At 40.7% G+C, this 21,051-nt stretch overlaps 1 protein-coding gene across 9 annotated transcripts in view; it reads left to right on the forward strand.

Moving 5' to 3' along the window:
• ikzf4 (IKAROS family zinc finger 4) overlaps positions 1-21,051 on the forward strand; it is a 73,972-nt gene that overhangs the window by 35,607 nt on the left and 17,314 nt on the right. For 6 of the 9 annotated variants that reach the window (XM_062974031.1, XM_062974033.1, XM_062974035.1 and 3 more), the window contains 3 exons: positions 6,974-7,078; positions 14,486-14,746; positions 17,971-18,138. In XM_062974031.1, the coding sequence (XP_062830101.1) occupies positions 6,974-7,078; positions 14,486-14,746; positions 17,971-18,138 (534 nt within the window). Of the gene's footprint in view, positions 1-1,731; positions 1,878-6,973; positions 7,079-14,485; positions 14,747-17,970; positions 18,139-21,051 lie in introns of all 9 variants that reach the window. The other 3 variants (XM_062974038.1, XM_062974039.1, XM_062974037.1) reach the window with 1 other exon arrangement.

Here is a 21,051-nt window from a genome sequence, read left to right on the forward strand (position 1 = left end):
AATCCTGTCATCCTTCAAATACAATACCTGCCATAACATGCATGATCGTTTTGTGTGTGTGGGGGGGGGGGGGAGCTTTTCCCTCTTTTACTACTTGCCTTCATGGAAATTGATTAAATTGGCTTTTTGCAAATTGATTAAAGCTCCTATATTATGTTTCTTTTCTTTTTATGAATGTTTTTAAACATAGGTATTGTAGAAATCTAATGGGCAAATAGTAGACTTTTAATCAGGAGATAATAGTGTGCATTCATGTTCAAAATTCAAAAGGACAAATACATTTATAGAATGTTACTAAATTCTTAGCAAAAAATATTAGTAATTTCTGGGAGAGGAATTTCACTGGAATAAAGAATTTGACTCATTTATTTATTTCGTGTCAAAAGCATTGCATAACAAATACATTTTTAAAATGATGGAAAAAAAAAGGAAATCACAAGCAACTAAATAGTTTTAGAACAAAAGCGGGCAACAGCAACCGCATTGTCCGTAGCTTTAAGCAACTCCTCCTCCGTACATGAGGCAGGACATTGTGGGCAAGCAGTTATTTGACTCATAGCTGGTTCACAAAAATAGCGGCAGCTTCTAGAACTTTAAAGCTTCCTCATGCAGTAATTTGCTATTCCATACAAACACCTTTTATTTAGAGTTGTTATGAGTTTTTTGAGCTGTATGACCCAAGTTCCAGTAGTATTCTCTCCTGACATTTCACCTGCATCTATGGCAGGCATCCTCAGAGGTTTGTTCAGAGGTCCTTCTGAACAAACCACTGATGATGCCTGCCATAAATGCAGGTGAAACGTCAGGAGAGAATAGCCCAAAAAATTCACAGCAACCCAGTGATTCCGGCCATGAAAGCTTTTGACAACACCTTTTATTTACTCGTTACATTGATGTGCTTTGCTGTCTCAAGAGTTTTATTCCCATTTCATCCTCATAACAATCCTGCAAGTTGGTCAAGATTCTTAATGATTGGCCCAAAGTCACTTAGTATGCTTCATGACCAATTGGGGATTTGAACCCAGATCTTTTCCATACAGTCCAACTCTCCATCCATTACACCATGCTCTGACTCATTTTCACTAATTCCCCAACTTCACATATCCAGTATATGCTTCTTCCATCCTTTTATAGTTTAGTCTATACTATATAATAAAGGGTAGTAAAGTCAAGCTATCTATATATGCATGTATAGTTTGCTTTTTCCAATTAATGTTCCTGGCTACTGTTTGGCCAGGAACACTAGTTGAACAAAGCAACATCAGAACGTTATTACAGGATGAATTGATTGTGTCAAGTGTGAAGCAATCTCTAATAGAAATTTTGTCCCTTATTCAACACTGATGGAGTATTTCATTGTACTTATGCAGTTTCTCCTGTCAGTTTCTGGAGTGTTAAAAGCTCTTTGATGGGAGCTTTTACCTTTCCAAAGCAATGCATTCTTTCCTCTGCAGCATCCATTTCTGTTGCCAAAGTGATGAAGGGCAGACAACAACTGTGATGTTTTTTACATGGCCTTTCTTGCCCCGCATCCAGCCAGGTCAATGTTTTTTTTCTGTAAAAACCTCACTTAAAGGGATGCCACCTTCTAGCTGATGCCTCTATTTTAGGAGACAAAGCATTAGGGGGATGAGCCTGAATCTCAGCGAAAGGGGACACTGCAGCCGTATGGATTCCTACTCGAACAGTGCTGCTTGACTGTAAAATGACGGCCGTTTCTCTCACTTCCAGGAATCTCTTCTTCCTGGAAGGTGAGTGGCTGAGTTCACCCTACTGCCGAGATGCAGCCACACACACTCACAGTCTGTATGCCAGCGCTGTTTCCAAGGAGTTGGCTGTGATAACACTCCAGGGTATCGTCAGCAAGGTAGAATAATGTAAGTTAAATGGGGAAGGGTGGCTGTGTGAAATTACTCCATGCTGTTTCTGTTTTTATTTACACTTGGTGCCATTTGGGGTGTGGGGGTGTGGAGTGTTTCTGATACCTTGCAAAGCAGCTGAGGAAATAACTTCAGATGCAGATAAATTGATCTCTTGAATCCCTTACCTGGTTCAAGGGGCTGTTTGTGACAGTTCTAAATGCAACTACAAGTTTTTGGATATGGATGAACTACAAAAAGGGCAAGATAAAAGTGATGTGTATTATAAAGGGAGCTGCCAGGTCTCTGCTGAAGTCTTCTCTTTTCTTTTCTCCCTCTTCTCAGCCACTCCCCCCCTTCTTATTATTATCTGATAAATGCCTAGGGAGAGAGTGGGATCATAATTCACTGCCTGTGCTAACAAGAAGCAGAACATATCTTTGGTCCAAAGCATTGATGGTTTACTTTCTCTGGTGAGAACTGTTGGTTGCTGCTGGCTGTTTTTCTTAACCATATTATCATTCAGTTCTAATTCAAATTTAATATTCACCATGAGGGGTGTAAGGCTGCATCTGAGTGATCACATGAGTCTTTAGTAAATTTGAGCCCCCTTTTTAGCTCTCTAAAGAATGGAGAGGTTAAGGGAGAGGCTGAGAGAGAATCTTTCAGAAGTAGACTCCAAAACTAAAGGAGGGAGGGGTGAAATATTTGCAATAGCCATGCCGTGCTTTCAGTAAACTTAAGTTCACCTGTTTGGAACAGCATGCTTGCTTTCTCTCGATAGCTACTAGAATGGGTTAATCCATATGAGCAGGAGAACAACAAACAGCCCATTCAAACTCAGAAGAAAACCATCACAAAAGCTTCAGCAAGGAGACTTTCTCCAGATGTGCTTCCTGCCTTTGAGAGCATGAATTCTAAGCAGATAAGAGTGTTTCTACACAATGGGAGTACTGAATAGAAACTGGACAAAGAGGGCAGATAGGGGTGGGGTAGGTGCTTAATAGAAAATACAGGCAGGGGGCTTGGCTTAATTGTTGTAGTATGGTAGCTATGCCATGGCTCCACTACCTGTACTGATCTGGCTACATCAGATGCACTGCCAATTGTCAGCAAAAATGCTACTCATTCTCCCTGTAAATATGACCATTTTCAATAGATACTTTCTTGATGTACCTTGTTGTTAAACAGTAGATAATTCAAAACTTTCAAGGAGGGGAAATGTCCTATAGGCAAGAGACAAATCCTATCATTCCTCTGTTTTTTTAGACAATTGCACTATTTAATGCACATACCCTATTTTGCTCCTTTATTAAAATGAAAATTTATGCCTGATTCCCATACCACACGGAACCCTGGTGGCGAAGTGTGTTAAAGCACTGAGCTGCTGAACTTACAGACCGAAAGGTTGCAGGTTCAAATCCCGGGAGCGGAGTGAGCTCCAGCTTCTGCCAACCTAGCAGTTCGAAAACATGCCAATGTGAGTAGATCAATAGGTACTGCTCTGGAGGAAAGGTAGGCGCTCCATGCAGTCATGCTGGCCACATGACCTTGGAGGTGTCTATGGACAACGCCGGCTCTTCGGCTTAGAAATAGAGATGAGCACCAACCCCCAGAGTCAGACATGACTGGACTTAACGTCAGGGGAAACCTTTACCTTTACCTCCCATACCACAATTAGATTTACAAGCACCATGATCTTAATTGCACTTTTGTGATAAACCTGTGCCTGAGCTGTAGCTCTTTAGAATGAGCATGGAGTTGTGTGGCTAGGTATTCCATCTTATCAAAGTGTGCTCATCAGTTGAAATATTAAAAGTGAAAAGCATGAAAAATATAAGCTAATCGTCTATTGTGCTTGTTTCCTATATTTTGAGAACTTTTTGTACAGAGAAATATATACAGTTGTTCTTCCATATTTGTGGTTTACTTTTGCTGATTTGTTTATTCCTGAATTTGATTAAAACTATTATCTCTAGGAATTGCTTGCACCTCCAGTTTGATTCTATGGTCAATTTTCCCCAGTCATGCTGGAGAACCTAGACATGTCTAGAAAGAGAACACCTCTCAGAATTTTTAGGTACTTCAGTGTGATTCTACAGTCAATTTCCAGTGGATGTAGACCATAGAATTGTGCTGGAAGATCTAGAAATTCCTAGTGAGGTGTTCCCTCAGGTTAAAAAAAACCAGCAATTTTATTTTCACTTTTACGGGGATCCTGTGCCTATTACCCCTGTGAATGTGGGGTGCTGACCTTATTCTTGGAGAATTTAATCTGGTTCTGAAATGATACAGCCCTGAAACAGACAGTATCATCATCAGAAGAATGTGGTCTGAGATGTTCCTTTCAGTCTTATTAGGACAAAAGTGGGTAAATTCTAACAATATACTATTAAGATTACCAATCTGCCTAGGAGTTTCATAGTGTCTGCTCTGCTTTTCTAGATCTCATGAAATGGGCTGGTTTGGCAATATTAATGGTGTTGGTTTGCTAAACTTTAAAATGTATATTCATGTCAATTCTCTCTCCATTCCCTTCTTGTCCCATTGATTTTCTTGATATCATAATCCTTTCTTAATCAGGATTCCCTTGGTATGAGTTTATTAACTAGTGTCCCTTCTTTAAATCATGATTTGATCCTAGTTTACAATGGTACTTAGTAAGCTGATATTAGTAGCACAACCCTACTTATTCAGAAGTCCCTTTTGAGTTTACTAGGGCTCCCATTCAGTGAAGTAGGTATAGAATTATTTCCTCCTTTAGGGCATAAATGAAACGGATTGGAGAAACAGGAATGAAATTACCACCAGGTACAGAATGAGTGTGCTTTGTGAAGAAAGAACTTGTTGGCGTCCTGGCTTGCTAATGATATTTTAGCAAGCTGGGTGTGTTCAATGTGTTGTCGAAGGCTTTCATGGCCGGGATCACAGGGTTGTTGTGTCTTTCGGGCTGTGTGGCCATGTTCCAGAAGTATTCTCTCCTGACGTTTCGCCCACATCTATAACAGGCATCCTCACAGCCTCTGAGGATGCCTGCCATAGATGTGAGTGAAACGTCAGGAGAGAATACTTTTGGAACATGGCCACACAGCCCGAAAGACATACAACAACCCTGGGTGTGTTCAGTTCAAAAGAGCCATGTTTTTGTCCCTTATTGTATCTTTGTGTCAATGGGAAGCTTGAGTTTGCTACAGATCTTTCGGAAATCAAAGTTCCTCTGGGGAACTTGAAAGCTGTTACAGCTGAGGTATCTATGCAGCTAGGATATTCCCTCTGCTGAAGCATGTAAGAAGAACTCTATGGGATGGATTGATCATGAGAGCTACAACATCCAGGAAGCCTGATACCTTGTAAGCATTTATCAGTATGCTGTAAAGCCAACAAGATCTAGGAATTTAAGAATCCTAGGCTGTAATTCAAGGCACACTTCAAAGGTGGCTCTTTGTTTAACACAATAGGAAGAACTTCTGAGTCAATGTGTTTAGGATTTTGTTTGAGAAGATGCACATGCTGTACTTCTAAATAAAAGAAAAAAAGGATGCTGAAGGATTTTTGAGCCCTGAGATTCTTTGGGGGACACACCTGCATAAATATCTCATCAGGTTATACAATGGGCTTCTATAGTGGGATACTGGGTAATTTAAGAGTTTGTGTGTGTGTGAACATGCTAGCAAATGAAAATATATAATGGAAACACATATTTTACCTCATGGCAACATAGTGGTACATAGGCAGTGAGTTTTAGACTAGTACATTTGGCCAAAAATTCAGACAACGTTGTACATGAATTAGAGTAGCATTTCTGAAATAAATGAGCTATAGATGGAGATTGGGTTCCTATTAACATAAGAAATAGAAAATGAGGTTCTAAAAAGATTCTGGCTTGTCTGCTCTGATAATCCAAACTATTGCAATAGGTTAGCTTTTCTAAATGGGGAATGGCCCAACGTAGCTTTGTAAAATTAATATGTTTAGGCAGTTTTCAACAATGTGTGAGCTCTGTGTATGTTGCACTAATGTTGCCTCATGAAGGCTACATAAGCTCAATGGAGGAATGCATTTGAAAGGAATTCTCTTCAATGATATTGTCATCTTGAGCTTGGATTTGATAGCCACACCTTTATTATGAACAATTATAATAGCAGCTGTTCTATGACAGTTTTATGTTGTTGAAACTTACTTCTATATGTTTGCTTTTGTAGTTTGCTAAATTGGCATTGAACATTATTTTCAAGTGTAAAGCATCTAGCAGCAAGGATATGACTGCCTTGGATCTCATTTATGCATTTATGGTGATTCACATTTTAATTTTTTTTAATCGTGTCAGAAGTGACTTGAGAACATACTGCAAGTTGCTTCTGGTGTGAGAGAATTGGCCATCTACAGAGATGTTATCCAGGGGATGCCCAGTTGTATTACCATCCTGCTTGGGAGGCTTATTTCATGTCCCTGCAAGCTAGAGCTGACAGACAGGAGCTCACCCCGTCTTGCAGCTTCAAACCGGCAACCTTCTGGTCAGCAACCCAACCTTCAGGTCAGCTGTCTAGCTGACACAAGGGTTTAACCCATTGCGCCACCACGGCTCCTTCACATTTCAAATGAAAAGCCCTTTATTTTTTAATTGCCATGTAATTAAATATTTGCACTTTAGTGAGGAACAACAGATGCTGCTGCTGCTTATATTGCTTGCAAGTTGCAACTATTCCAATATCTAGCAGTTTGGCAATGTATGTTAAAAGTGGTGCTATAATTCTGAAGCTGTTTATGAAATCAGCCATATAACCATATAGCATATTTAATAAAATTGTTTTATCAGTACCTGGTGTGCTTTTTGTGAATGCTTGTCAAATGCTGTTTCTGTCAAACAATAGGTTTTGGATCAATTCATTTCGATTTGATAGTATAAGGGGGCATGACTCTAGGACACTTTATTATTTTAAGAGTTTGGATATTCCTGTTAAAAATTGTAAGCTGTGATGGCTAGATCTTGCACCAAGAGGAGCTTCTATTCCAGTCTTCTGACATAGTCATAGCAGAAATAAGTTAATTACTTGGGATGGTTTCTTAAACCACGGCTATGCAAACTTACCTGTGCCCCTGCTTCTTTCTTAAAGGTAGTGGAGATTCCTCTTTGGAAAAGGAGTTCACCTCCACCATTGTGGGGCCAACAGTGAGCACACCAAACAGCCAACACTCCTCCCCAAGCCGCTCCCTTAGTGGTGAGTATTTAATCTTGGGATTCCAATAATTCACCCTGAAAATGCATTATACTACGTTTTGACTGGGCTAGTGACCACATTCAAAGGAAGACCAATTTTCTGTTCTTGAGATCTTCTTGCACCAGAGTACTAAAAATGCCAAAACAAAGCACAACTGAAATAGGTAGCAAGTTTACATCTGGTCTTGAATAATAGACACTTCTTACTGTTAAGCATGTTAGAAAAAAGCTATCTCATTGCCCATGAAGGCTTTTAGAAGAGATGATCAACTTTTTTTAAACAGCAAAGTGACATTCTTGAGAAATTGGAGTACCATACAAACCATGCCACACTTTGCAAACTCCTAATCTAAACCAATAACTATCTTTTCCATTTGATAAGACCAAGATGTAAAAATCATGAAGTTCTCTGGAAATTTTCATAGGATCAGAATATAGTGGAGCTAAGGGCTCTCAGGGTTGAAATACTGGAACTTCAAAGGGAACCCCTTAGACTACTAATTTCTTTAGCTTTAAGGCTTACAGGTGTTAGGAAAGTATTTCTATGTAATGAGGGAAAAAGAAACTTCAGGCATATCTTGACCTTGTATGTGTGTGTCTGTGTCATAATATATGCATAGAGGTGGATCAAAACAGTTGTCTGCTTTTGAAGGTAGTGACAGTTGGGACTGTCATTACAGGTGTCTACATTTTAAATGTTATCACTTCCGCACTACCTCAGATTTGTTCTAGATGTGGCTCTGAGTGGCCCTAAGAATGTGCAAGCACCCATTCAGATATAGATATATATGTATATGTAAGATTTTATTTGAAGACATTGAATCACTTTACAATTCCTGTTACATTAGAAAAGAAAAAGGCTGTTCAAGGCACTCTCTGTCATAGTGAATGGCAGCAGATTGGAATTGTTGACGGAAAGCATTTACTGATGTTGGCTTATATAATGCAGAGATTAGTTGGGGAATTTAAATACAAAGAGTACTAGGAAAAGACTAGTATGCATTAATGGATTCTAACTTGTTGCTGTCTGAAACTTCAGTCCTTGCTTGCTGTAATTTATAGTTATTTTGTGTGTGAAAGAAACCAAATTCTGTGGGAAAGTATGAAGTTGCCAAATTGTAGAATGAACTTCTTGTTGTGGGTCTTCAGATCTACTCTACCTTATGGTGTCCTTCCCATAGGGTTTGATTAAGGCGGCTTGTTCACATGAGATTTGCCATTGCCTTCCTCTGAAATTGAGGGTGTAGACCTGTCTAGGGCCATCCAGTGGGTTTCTATAGTTGAGCGTGATTCAGACCGAATCATCTGGGCTCTAAAACAATCAAACTAGTATACCATGCTGGTAGAATAACAGTTGTCTGCTTTTGGAAATTGGAAATAATCCGTGTTTTTCATTTGGTTTCTGCATTACGTTGACTTTTTATGATTTTTCGCATGATAGAGCTGCAACATCATTTCTTACTCTGAAGTCTCTTGATATATATCCCATCTGATAGCCAGCTTGTAAATGGTCACTTTGGAACCAATGCAAGTAGAAGGGTGGGGTATATAAAATAAATAAAAACAATTTCTTGGTTTTCATCATTTGGAAAAGAATATTCAGAAGTTCATATAATGTGTTCTGCATTTAGTTGATTCCACAGAAAATTATCTGTTCTTTTGTTTGGTGTGAGAGAAAAACTTGCTGATTAAGTGAGCATGCAGGAAATAAAGATGTTCCTCTTTAACAGGGAAACGCAGGCTCTTGGTGTTGCTTCTGATCAGTCTTGATTTCACAGCTGGTTCAGGCAGCAAGCTCATGCCCCAGTGGAGCATTACACTGGAATATTACAGTGGAACATTACATAACCTGTCTTGCCAGCCCAACCAGACACCACTTTCTTTTTGTAAGGAAGGTTTCAGAACAATAGCCCTCCCTTCTCTGTCCAGGGTGGTGGTGGTGGCAGCGCGCGGGGGGTGGGGGGTGGGGTGGGGTGGGGGGATGGGACCTTCTCTCTTCCTCTGGGGGTGGAAAAACATCAAAGTTCACTCAGCACCAATGTGTCTCCTGCCCCAGTGAATTGGCTTTCACTTTGTATTTGTTCACAGAGGTGTCAGTTTATACTGGATCTCCAAGATACTGTTCTTGGGAAATAGGTTTATTGTTGCTGTTAAAACTCCTCCAAACTCCTGCCTTCTTCACTCCTAGAAGAGTGTGTTCTAGTTGCAAGGATTATTTTCACCCTAGACATTTACTTATAGTACAACTGTCTCATTTAAATAAATTTCATTGCTGAAGGCTCCCTGTTGTGTGTTCCTCTTGATGAGGATAGGGTGTTAGAAAGAGTTGGCTCTTCTAGGATATTATCGTGCAGCAATTCTTAACCTTTTCTTTTCCATAGATCTCTATTAAATATCTTTTATTGCTGTGGAGCACCATGACTTAACTTAAGATTTAAAACCTCAAAGTGCATTCATTTAAAGTTGCTCTTCAAATTTGGAAAGAAGGGACAAATAAGAAAATGCTTTAGGTATTTACGCACTGCACTGAGGAGTGGCCTTGCTGGTGCTGAAGGCTGCTGCCTTTCCCTGCCCCACCAACTCTTCCCATTTTGTATTGGCATCAGCCTTTGCATGGGACCTGTTCTCATGCCACAAATTCATCCTTGGCTCCACCGACAGTGCTCATCCCAGTGGCAGCTCCACTTCACCAGCTCTTCTAGGCCTTGCTAACTGCCACATCAATTGCCAGGGCAGCAGTGTGTGATCAAAATGAGGGGAGGGAGAGAGGAGGGTCTTTAATAATAATAATAATAATAATAATAATAATAATAATAATAATAATAATAATAATAGCAACTTTATTTTTATACCCCGCCCCATCTCCCCGAAGAGACTCGGGGCGGCTTACATGGGGCCTAGCCCGACAAAACAATCAATATCAGTAACACGACTATAAAACAATTATACCAGTAAAACATCAATAGCAATAAAACTATCGTTAAAATCGGCAAGAAGCATACGAAAAACATACAATATTAAAACAAGAGACTAATTCATAACATCCAGAACAGAATGTTTAAATCTAGGCAATCATTAAACTCTGTTACACTTTCCAACAGTGGACATAGTGATATCTTGACTTAAGAGTTTAATTCGTTTTGTGACCGAGCTCTTAATTCAAATGCTCTTATTTCAAAGTAAATTTTCCCATTTAAATTCTATTAATCTCTCCCAGCCCCCTCCCATTTTTGTTATGTGTTTTTAAATAAGAAAATGAACTTTATAAATAACAAATAATGTATAAATGACAATTATATGGGACAATAAAAAAGAAAGATGAACTTTAAAATGGTAGAAGCACTAAGTTGTGGCAAGGAAGCACAAAGTGAAGAGGCAGAAGCATCATTTTCTTCATACTGGACTCATTCCAGCCTCCCTCCGTCTCTTGCTCTCTTTCCCTCTCTTCATGAAGCCAAACATACCAGGAATAAAAACCACACAAAATCAACTAACCCAAAGTTCCTCAAAGCGGACAAGCGCAAAGCATACAGCAATCTCCCAAAGCGGACAAGAGCAGCAGGAGGCATGGAGACTGCTCCCTTGAAGCCCTAAAGCTCTGTACTCTCATACTAGCGCTCCCTCTGGCGCTAGCTCTTAACTAAAAATGCTGCTCTTATGTCAAAGTGAAACCGGGGTCGAACAATGACTCATAACTCAAAATACTCTTTAGTTTGGATGCTCTTAAGTAGAGGTTCCACTGTACCTTCCAATGGATTTTCCAACACAAGTCATTGGTAACCACCTTTAATTTATTCTCTCATCTTGTCCCATAGCACTTTTCAGAAACTCCGGAACTAAAATGACTAAAGGAGGAGAAAGTGAGGAAACATGTTCCTTTTTTGTATGTTGCAGAGTTTTGTTAACTTTCAGTTAACCAGAATTTGACCTTCTGTATATTACAAATTGCTTTCCCCTATTTGATAGTTGTCACCAAAAAAAAAAAAAAAAACTTTTTTCAAATTATCAAACATCTTTTTTCTTCATCCTAAAAAATCAATGCTGCTTGTTTTTCTTTGTGTCTTTCTCAATATTCCAAAATATCTAAAATGTTTTACATACTATCTGTCAGCTGCATTTTTGGTAAAAATCTACATTGGTCTTGATGACTGAAGTCTTACAGAATTACTTTCAGTCTTTCTGTCTAGATTGTGTAAGAATCTTATAGTCATTATTCGGTAGTAAAATAGGTTTGCAATTCTTTATCAGTGTCAAAACTTGACCTTACTTTGGGATTATACTGTAGCTGCCTCTTTCTTCATTTTGGGAATCATTTCATTCTGAGAACAGAATTCAGTGTCTTTAAAGGTAGTAAGAGTAATAAGGATGTGATAAATCAAAGAGTCTTTAGCAATCTATTTGCAGTTAAATGGTAACTGCTGTCAAAATTATGGATGTCATCTTATGGTAAAATCTGTGACAGCTTTCCTCAGCCTAATGCTCTTCACAAGTGTTGGACTAAAACTCTCATTGTTGTCCAACACATCAGGAGTTGGGCAACAGGAGGAAACACACATGAAGAAAGCTAGTTATTTCTCACATCTTGTAACACTTAAATAGAGCATATATTGCCATCATTGGAGGGTTAAACTGGATACAGTCAAGTCAGCCATATTGCATCTGTGTTTTCCCCATTCAAAATGCAGAAACTAATGGGCCTTTTTATTATAAGATGAATGAAGACGAGTGCTTGGCTGAGGGGAATGGAATCTTCTCCTTTCTTGATTCAGTATGCTCTTCTGCCCATTCTAGTTCTGATACTAAAAGCAGAAGTGAGCAACAAAGCATGAGGAGCTAAGGAGAGGGAGAGTTCATCTCCACTTTTTAGATTAAGATTCTCCACTTCCTGTTTTAAAAGTGTGTGAAGCAGACACATTAATAACAGCTTCAGTGACAGAGCACATTCTTTGTTTGTAGAGGGTCCCCACTTCAATCTCTACTTAAGTAAGAACTCTCTATTCTGAAACTCAGGAGTTACGACCAGTCAACATCACAGAAAATACTTAACATTACAAGGGTGGCACAGTAGTGGCACAATGTGTTAAAGTGCTGAGCTGCTGAACTTGCGGACCAAAAGGTCCCAGCTTCAAATCCTGGGAGCGGAATGAGTGCCCGCTGTTAGCCCCAGCTCCTGCCAACCAGCAGTCCGAAAACATGCAAATGTGAGTAGATCAATAGGTACCGCTCCGGCTGGAAGGTAACGGCGCTCCATGCAGTCATGCCGGCCACATGACCTGGAGATGTCTATGGACAACGCTGGCTCTTCAGCTTAGAAATGGAGATGAGCACCAACCCCCAGAGTCGGTCACGGCTGGACTTAACGTCAGGGGAAACCTTTACCTTTTTACAAGGGTGTAGGTTCTGTATTCTAAACAAAGCTTCTCCATCACCTCCAATGTAGTTCTTATTCAAGCTGTTCTTCTGCTGCAGAAGAATGCAACTTAGAAGAGAATCCAGTAGATCTGATATGTTAGGAAATTTGAACACAAGAGACCTCATTTCTAAATACGCTCCAACCAAGATTGAATGACAAAAACTGGCTATGGACCAAAGGCTCAGGGGTGTTTATTCTGTGAGGCCTTTTAACAGCATTCCTTCTTCAGTGAAGGTTGCTCCATGTATCAAAAGGTAGAGAGGCTGAAAGCTCTCATTTCTCAAATTTACATTCCATTAGCTGCTTCAGGAGGTGGTAGAGTGTGCTTTGCTTTCCAGGATGCCAGCGTCCACTGACTTGCAAAGTGCTTCGTTCTGTCTGATCCTCAAGAAGGTTTTTCCATCCCACAATTTGTAATTATCCGATTACGGGTAATAAGGAGTTTGTATGCAATCTACACACTGCAGCATTATTTAAATTCTGATATCCTGTGCACCACTGTCACTATTTGATTGGTTTTTTCCTTTAGTGAAGGACTGAAGAGGAATGCTTTATGGCTAAAAAATAGGAAACACTCCACCTGCCTGTGTGGACTTGGTAGTCACTGACTACTAGTCAGATATGAAACTGGAGCACTAGAACCCTTTCTAGCATGTGGTAGTACTGCTACCTTGGTCAGTTTTCATTCTTTTAAATATTTGATAGCATGCTTTACACCTTGAAGTGGCACAAACCCTTTCTACCCATCATCTGAAATTGTTTTCAGTCACCCAGCAGGATCTGTTATAATACAATGTGTTGTGCAATTTTACCTGCATCAATTGATATAGACTCCTTTGTGGTTGCAATCTCAGGTTTAATTCCTTGTGTGTGGTAGATTGCAGGGGTAAAATTATGGTAAATTCCTATAAAGTAGTTGTTCTGGGTATTAATGGAAGAATTCTTAAAAGGTTTAGAGCAGTGGTTCCCAAACTTATTTGGCCTACCGCCCCCTTTCGAGAAAAAATATTACTCAGTGCCCCCTGGAAAGGGGCATGGCTTAGAGGGGTGGGCGTGGCTCCTGTTGAAGAGGGCGGGGCTGAGCCTCTCCCCTATTCCAAGATGCAGAGCTGGGGGGGGGGGGAGGCGGAGCCACAACTGGGAGGCCAGGACTGGGATGGGCGGAGTTACAAGCGCTGAGGCAGGGCTGAGCTTCTATCCCTGTACTGCGGTGCCTGCCAGGACACAGGGGGCAGGGCTAGAGGAGGGGGAAAGCCTCGTCCCAAGGGCCTGAGGGGCTGAATCTCTATACCCCTCCCCCGTGTTCTAAAAAGCACCTCAGGGGAGGTATACAGAGGCTCAGCCCTGTCTCGCGCTCTTGGGGAGAGGCCCCACCCCCTTTCCTGGCTCTGCCCTCTATGTCCCAACAAGCGCCTCAGGAGAGGTATAGATTCTCATCCCTGTCTCAGGCTCTTGGGAAGAAACCACACCCACTCCTCTAGCAATGCCCCCTGTGTCCTAGGTGCCTCAGGTACTCAGCCCTGTCTCCGGGACTTGGGAAGAGGCCCCACCCCTCCCCTGGCCCCGCTCCCGTGGCCTAATAGTTGCCATCACCGCCCCCTGGATCTCTGCAGTGCCCACCAGCGGGTGGTAGCGCCCACTTTGGGAATCACTGGTTTAGATTGTTTCTGTAATATCCATAGTCATTTCTAGTTGACTGTGGTTGTAGTTGAGGAGAAAGGCCTGCTTCTTCCATCTGCAAAGGTCCAGATTCATGAGAATGAGTTGTTTAATCTAAGTACAAAGAGCCCTGCTGGATCAGCTGTTTTCATAGAAAAGGGTTCTTAATCCTTATAAATATCCTTGCTAATTTTCAAACTCAATTCAGCTTCTCTCTTTTAATTTTGTAGGGCATTTGGAATTTGTTGCTTGTGCTTTTTAAAAAGCCAACCTATTTAATATAATATTTAATATAATCCTGTTAACATTTTGTTTTATCTTTTTCCCCCTCCATAGCAAATTCTATCAAGGTGGAAATGTACAGTGATGAAGAATCAAGCCGGCTGCTGTCACATGATGACCGCCTCCTTGATAAAGATGACAGCGTGATTGTGGAGGATTCTCTCTCAGAGCCCCTTGGCTATTGTGATGGTTCAGGGCAAGAACCACATTCCCCTGGAGGCATCCGTCTGCCCAATGGCAAATTAAAATGTGATATCTGTGGGATGGTGTGCATTGGTCCAAATGTACTTATGGTACACAAGCGCAGTCATACTGGTGAGCAAGCAATTGGGGATAATGCATATGAATGACATTTGTGTTATTAGAAGATTGTCACATTCTGAGCATTAAGCTAATTATGCTTAACCTGGAATTGCCAGGGGCTGGACATGGTGCCATATAATGCCAGTGCTCTACAATGCCTTGGTCTTTTTCTAATCAGAGATCATTTAGTGTATTTGTGGCTTAAGCGAGGTTTGACTTGTAGAACTTTGTTACTTTTAGCCATTTAATGACGCTAGTTTTCAATATAGGTGGATTAAAGACATTCCAACTAAACATAAAAGAGGAACCATTGTCAAAAAACAGAATAAGATTCATATTCAAGAACTGAATGACACTGTTTGACAAAACAAAATACCTTCAGGACAATAACAAAACTCAAAACAAAGCTTGAAACAAAACTCTCAGGTAAAGGCTGAAGCAAAAAAGTGATCATAGAACACACATAAAGAGGCTGGCAAGGGAGCTGAGAATGTTAGGCTGCCACGAACCTTATTTCTGGTTTCCTGTGTGCAAAAATAATATTAAAAACTCTGATATTCCTTCTAATCCAGTGGTTATCTGCCTGTGGATCCCCAGATGTTTTGGCCTTCAACTACCAGAAATTCTAACAGCTGGTAAACTGGCTGGGATTTCTGGGAATTGTAGGGCAAAACACCTGGGGACTCACACTGCTCTAATGGATGTTGTTTATTTGTTCAGTCGCTTCCGACGCTTCGTGACCTCATGGAGCAGCCCACGGCAAAGCTTCCTGTTGGCCGTCACCGCCCCCAGTTCCTTCAAGGTCAAGCCATTCACTTCAAGGATACCATCTGTCCATCTTGGCCATGTTCGGCCCCTCTTCCTTTTTCTTTCCATTTTCCCCAGCATCATGATCTTTTCCAAGCTTTCCTGTCTTCTCATGATGTGGCCAGAGTACTTCATCTTTGTCTCTAATATCCTTCCCTCCAGTGAGCAGCCGGGCATTATTTCCTGGAGTATGGACTGGTTGGATCTTCTTGCAGTCCAAGGCACTCTCAGAAGTTTCCTCCAACACCACAGTTCAAAAGTATCTATCTTCCTTCGTTCAGCCTTCCTTATGGTCCAGCTCTCGCATCCATAGGTTGCTGTGTGATGTTTCTGCTCTTCACTATTTTATCGAGGTTGACCATTGCTCTCCTCCCAAGAAGTAAACGTCTTCTGATTTCCTGGCTGCAGTCTGTGTCTGCAATGATCTTCGCTCCTAGAAATATGAAGTCTGTCACTGCCTCCATGTTTTCTCCCTCTATTTACCAGTTATCAATCAGTCTGGTTGCCATAATCTTGGTTTTCTTGATGTTTAACTGCAACCCAGCTTTTGCACTTTCTTCTTTCACCTTGATGATAAGGCTCTTCAGCTCCTCCTCACTTTCAGCCATCAGAGTGGTATCATCTGCATATCTGAGGTTGTTAATGTTTCTTCCAGCAATTTTAACTCCAGCCTTGGATTTGTCAAGCCCCGCACTTCGCATGATGTGTTCTGCCTACAAGTTGAATAGTTAGGGTGAAAGTATACAGTCTTGCTGTACTCCTTTTCCAATCTTGAACCAGTCTATTGTTCCGTGGTCTGTTCTTACTGTTGCGGCTTGGTCGTATACAGATTTCTCAGGAGACAAACAAGGTGACTTGGTATCCCCATACCACCAAGAACTTGCCACAATTTATTATGATCCACACAGTTCAAGGCTTTACAGAAATAGATGTTTTTCTGAAACTCCCTAGCTTCCTCCATTATCCAGCAGATATTGGCAGTTTGGTCTCTCATTCCTCTCCCTTTTCTAAACCCAGCTTATACATCTGGCAACTCTCGTTCCATGTATTGCTGGAGTCTACTTTGCAGGATCTTAAGCATTACCTTCCTGGCATGTGAAATAAATGCCACTGTACGAAAGTTTGAGCATTCTTTAACGTTTCCCTTTTTTTGATATGGGGATATAAATTGATTTTTTCCAGTCTGATGGCCATGTGTTTTCCATATTTGCTGGCATATGGCATTCATCACCTTGACAGCATCATCTTTCAAGATTTTAAACAACTCAGCTGGGATTCTGTCATCTCCTGCTGCCTTGTTATTAGCAATGCTTCTTAAGGCCCATTCAACCTCACTCCTCAGGATGTCTGGTTCTAATTCACTCACCACACCATCAAAGCTATCCTCTATATTATTATCCTTTCTATACAGATCTTCTGTATATTCTCGCCACCTTTTCTTGATCTCTTCAGCTTGTTAGGTCCTTGCCATCATTGTTTTTGATCATGCCTATTTTTGCCTGAAATTTACCTCTGATGTTTCTAATTTTCTGGAAGAGGTCTCTTTGTCCTTTCTATTCTATTGTCTTCTTCTGCTTGCATGCATTGCTTGTTTAAAAATAGTTCCTTGTCTGTTCTGGCTAATCTCTGGAATTGTGCATTTAGTTGGGCATATCTCCCCCTATCACTGTTTACTTTTGCCTTCCTTCTTTCCTGGGCTACTTCCAGTGTCTCAGCAGACAACCATCTTGCCTTCTTGGTTTTCTTTTTCTTTGGGACGTACTTTGTTGCCGCCGCCTGAACAGTGTTGTGAACTTCTGTCCATAGTTCTTCTGGGACTCTTATTTATTAAATCTAGTCCCTGAAATCTATTCTTCACCTCCACTGCATATTCACTAGATCATCTCTAACTCTAATGGGTAGACAGCACTTAAAATAAAATTGAGCTGTAAGGACTGCACCAAAATGAAAGGAGGTGGTATGGTGGTGGTTTGAAAGCTGATCTCTATCAGGTTCTGTTTAACTGCTCCTAAATGGGTTTAAGGCATTCCTAGACTTAAGAGAAAACATTTTCTGAACATGGAAAAATGAATTAGACTATTTTTCCAACTCAGTAAAATAGCACTGGAACCCAAATCATCAGATCCTGTCTGATCTCGGAAGCTAAGCAAGGTCAAATCTGGTTAGTACTTGGGTAGGGGACTGCTAATAAATACCAGGTTCTGTAGGCTGTTTTTCAGAGGAACAAACTGATAAAACCTCCTCTGACTATTCCTTGCTTAAGAAATCCCTCTGAAGTTCATGGGGTTTCCACTAGTTGATTGGCAACTTAAAGGCACATACACAAGATAGTATTCCAGAGAAAGAGATGTTTGAAGGGAATTGTTTGGTAAAAGCTAGGATCAAGGCTAACCTTTCCAAATACCCAATAATGATACTCTTGTTTCCAGGTGAGAGGCCGTTCCATTGCAATCAGTGTGGTGCCTCCTTCACCCAAAAGGGCAACCTCCTGCGCCACATCAAACTACATTCAGGCGAGAAGCCCTTCAAATGTCCCTTCTGCAATTATGCCTGCCGGAGGCGAGATGCACTCACAGGCCACCTCCGCACACACTCAGGTGGGTCTAGTGTGCTCCTCCTACATAATGCATCATTAACTAATAGTGCTATTTTTGTGTAGATTGTTGACATGGTTGGTGGACTTGAAAACTATCTCCCTAGCCATGACATTTCTGTTATGTTCTTTTAATTTCATTTGAGGTGTTTTATTATATAGTTCACTTGCCTTGGTTGAGGAGAACACAAAACTGTCTACCTGCAGAGCTGTAATAGTTTCCTCTTGGCTTTAGTTTCTGTATTGCTTTGAGGCTGTTTAAGTTTTCACTGCCATCCATGGCCATCTGTGACTCTTCTCCTGCTTCATGTTTCAAGTGCTAGAGAGACCGGAAATTTTTATAGAGGATATTTTACCCCAATCGTGATCATTGTTATGGTATTGAGAAAGATATGATATCATGTATTTCTAGTGCTTATCTTAGACAAAATGTATGTTTTGTGCGATAATGAGCCTTTGTGTAGCACGCAACTATTCCTCCTACAAGAATGATAGTTTTCTCCTGTCTAAAGGAGGACTGTGTAGTTTGTGCCGCATGGTGAATCCAACAAGAAGAATAGTCAGAACTATTTTGAGTTCGGTCCTGTTCTCAAAATTAGCATTTTAGTAAAAATTTGCCAGATTATTGTTTAATAAAACCAGAATTTCTCTGATGAATGACCTTGATAATGTAAAGTAACAACCTTGACAGGTTTTAATGGAAATCATCATGCTATCCCATGTTTTAGTCTTTTCAAACAATTGATTGCTTCCTCTTTTGCCTACTTCCTGGAATTTCGAGTCACAATATGTGCCCACACTTGTGCAATGAACTCCTGATTTAAGTGAAACTTGAAAGAAACTAAATTTTCTGTTGATGGACTGTATCAGGAATACTTTAGAATTTTGGGGATGTTACATGCATTCAGTCTGTGGCTAAAGCTACAAATTGTTGCTTAACTTTTAAATAGACCCCAGTGGACATGGGGTCCATATTTCTAATCTACTGATAGAGCCTTTGCATTGGATGAATTGTGAATCAAGTTAAACCTCAGGCAAATAGCATGGTGAGCAAAATTAATTCATACTTTTCTATTATTTTCAGGCACAGGTAAAAGTTGGGTTTTGAAATATGTGCTTTTCTGACTCCTCATTTCTGAATCAGGAATATTTAAAGAAAAAGAGAGCAGTGTCATGTTGGCCTGTAACATAGGGAAGGGAGAGGGAGAGAACAAAGGAGAGACCAACCCCATTGAAGCAATAATCCCCAAAACACAAAGGGTTCCTTCTACGACTGTCATCAGTATACTTGTTAGAGAGCCATGCAGCTGTTTTTCTTCCATTTCTAGGGTGAGGGTGAAGTTGACTCACTTCGGTATCATTTCAAGAAAAATAAAAAGCGAAGGGCAGGAATGGGGAGCAAAGGGGAAATTTGCATCTCCTTTGGGACTACTTCTACCATCTTAGGAAGGCCTTCCTGTCACTTTGAAAATCATGACTCTGACAGTAATAGGCAGGGGTCAGTTTTTCCTTTCATTCTAGTTCTCCATTTCTGATTGTTCCCTATTTCCAACTAAGTTTTATTTGTAGGTAGAAAAAAATGATTGTGGCGCATTTTAGATGCATTGTTGTGAAAAACAAATGTTGTTTTGTGAGCCAAGGAGACGAGCATGTTTTTTTTTTCATAAGCTCGCGTGGTAGTTGAGGGATGCCGCGGAGCCACGACAGCTCTCTTCACAGATCACTGTGCATTGCCAGGATGCCGTTGCTCTGTGCCTTGGGGCCTTTGGTCTTCCTGAAGAGTCCTTCAGTCTAGAGCAATCAAAATCAGTTGTCATTTTACCCAACAAGCTTCCACTTGGGTTGTTCATGGCGACACTTAGCAATGGAGACAGTTTGTCTGATTCTGACCCTTCAGGGAGCAAACCAGTAGGTACCCGCAGTGCTCAGAGTGGTGCTGAACTCCTGTTTTGCATGTAACATTTTGAGACCAGAGAAAGGACTTGCAGATTTTGGATTTGTTCAGCAGCAAAATAGAAAGGTGTTGGCATTTGCCACCAAGAGAGAAGCTGCCTCTGCAAAGAGCACTTTCAGGGTCATTGTACTTTGTAGCTGCAGAAAAGGCCCTTAAGGCTAGTCAGTTGGATTGTGGTAGCTGTAATATAATTACAGTTAAGCCTGGGCCCCATCTTTAAAAGAAATGTACTGTCTCACTGAGCAAAATACTAGTTCGGACTGGAACATCTGTAGAAAGGTTGATTAACTCAGAAGAGCTTGTAGATGTCAGCTTTTTATGTTTGTTTTTTTGAGAACATATCCCTGTTCAGTCTTGGTCCACTGGAAATGTGGAGACAAATAGATCAAATGTTTAGGAATTCTCACACAGTGATCCCAATAATTCAAATAGCAATACTTTGCACAAGTACTAAGCTCACGTGTCTCCCTCTGTGTGCCTAGCTTTGGGTAAAATGTTCAATCTATGTCTGGAGCTGATCACATCACATTGTATATATAGGCTTACTAGCCTTGTTCCTTGCTAAGTTTTCTATGTGCAGAGAAAGTCTTTGCCTATCCATGTGAAATCTCTTTGGCAGTCTAAGGAAGCATAGCTACCTAATGAGTAGCAGCCTGATATCACACATACAGATTAAGGGGACATTGCTGCTGTTTTGTTACTTTCCTGTCCCAAACTGCACTATTTCCTCAGGGTGTAAGGAACAAGAACTGACCTTTGACTTATTTTGACATTCTGGCTATGTTTTCCCTCTGTCTGAATCCATTAGAAAGACTCAGAACAAAACACTGTGTCAGTGCATCACTGGCAACAAATGTACCCCTGCCCCAAAGACTCCAGCAGAGAATTGTGTTGAGCTCATACTCCTGTGGCAATGAAAAGGAAAGCACTAAATTTACAAAAAGCATTAGGGACTGATCCTCA

The sequence above is a fragment of the Anolis carolinensis genome, chromosome 2 (assembly GCF_035594765.1).
Source record: "Anolis carolinensis isolate JA03-04 chromosome 2, rAnoCar3.1.pri, whole genome shotgun sequence".
Classification (NCBI taxonomy): domain Eukaryota; kingdom Metazoa; phylum Chordata; class Lepidosauria; order Squamata; family Dactyloidae; genus Anolis; species Anolis carolinensis.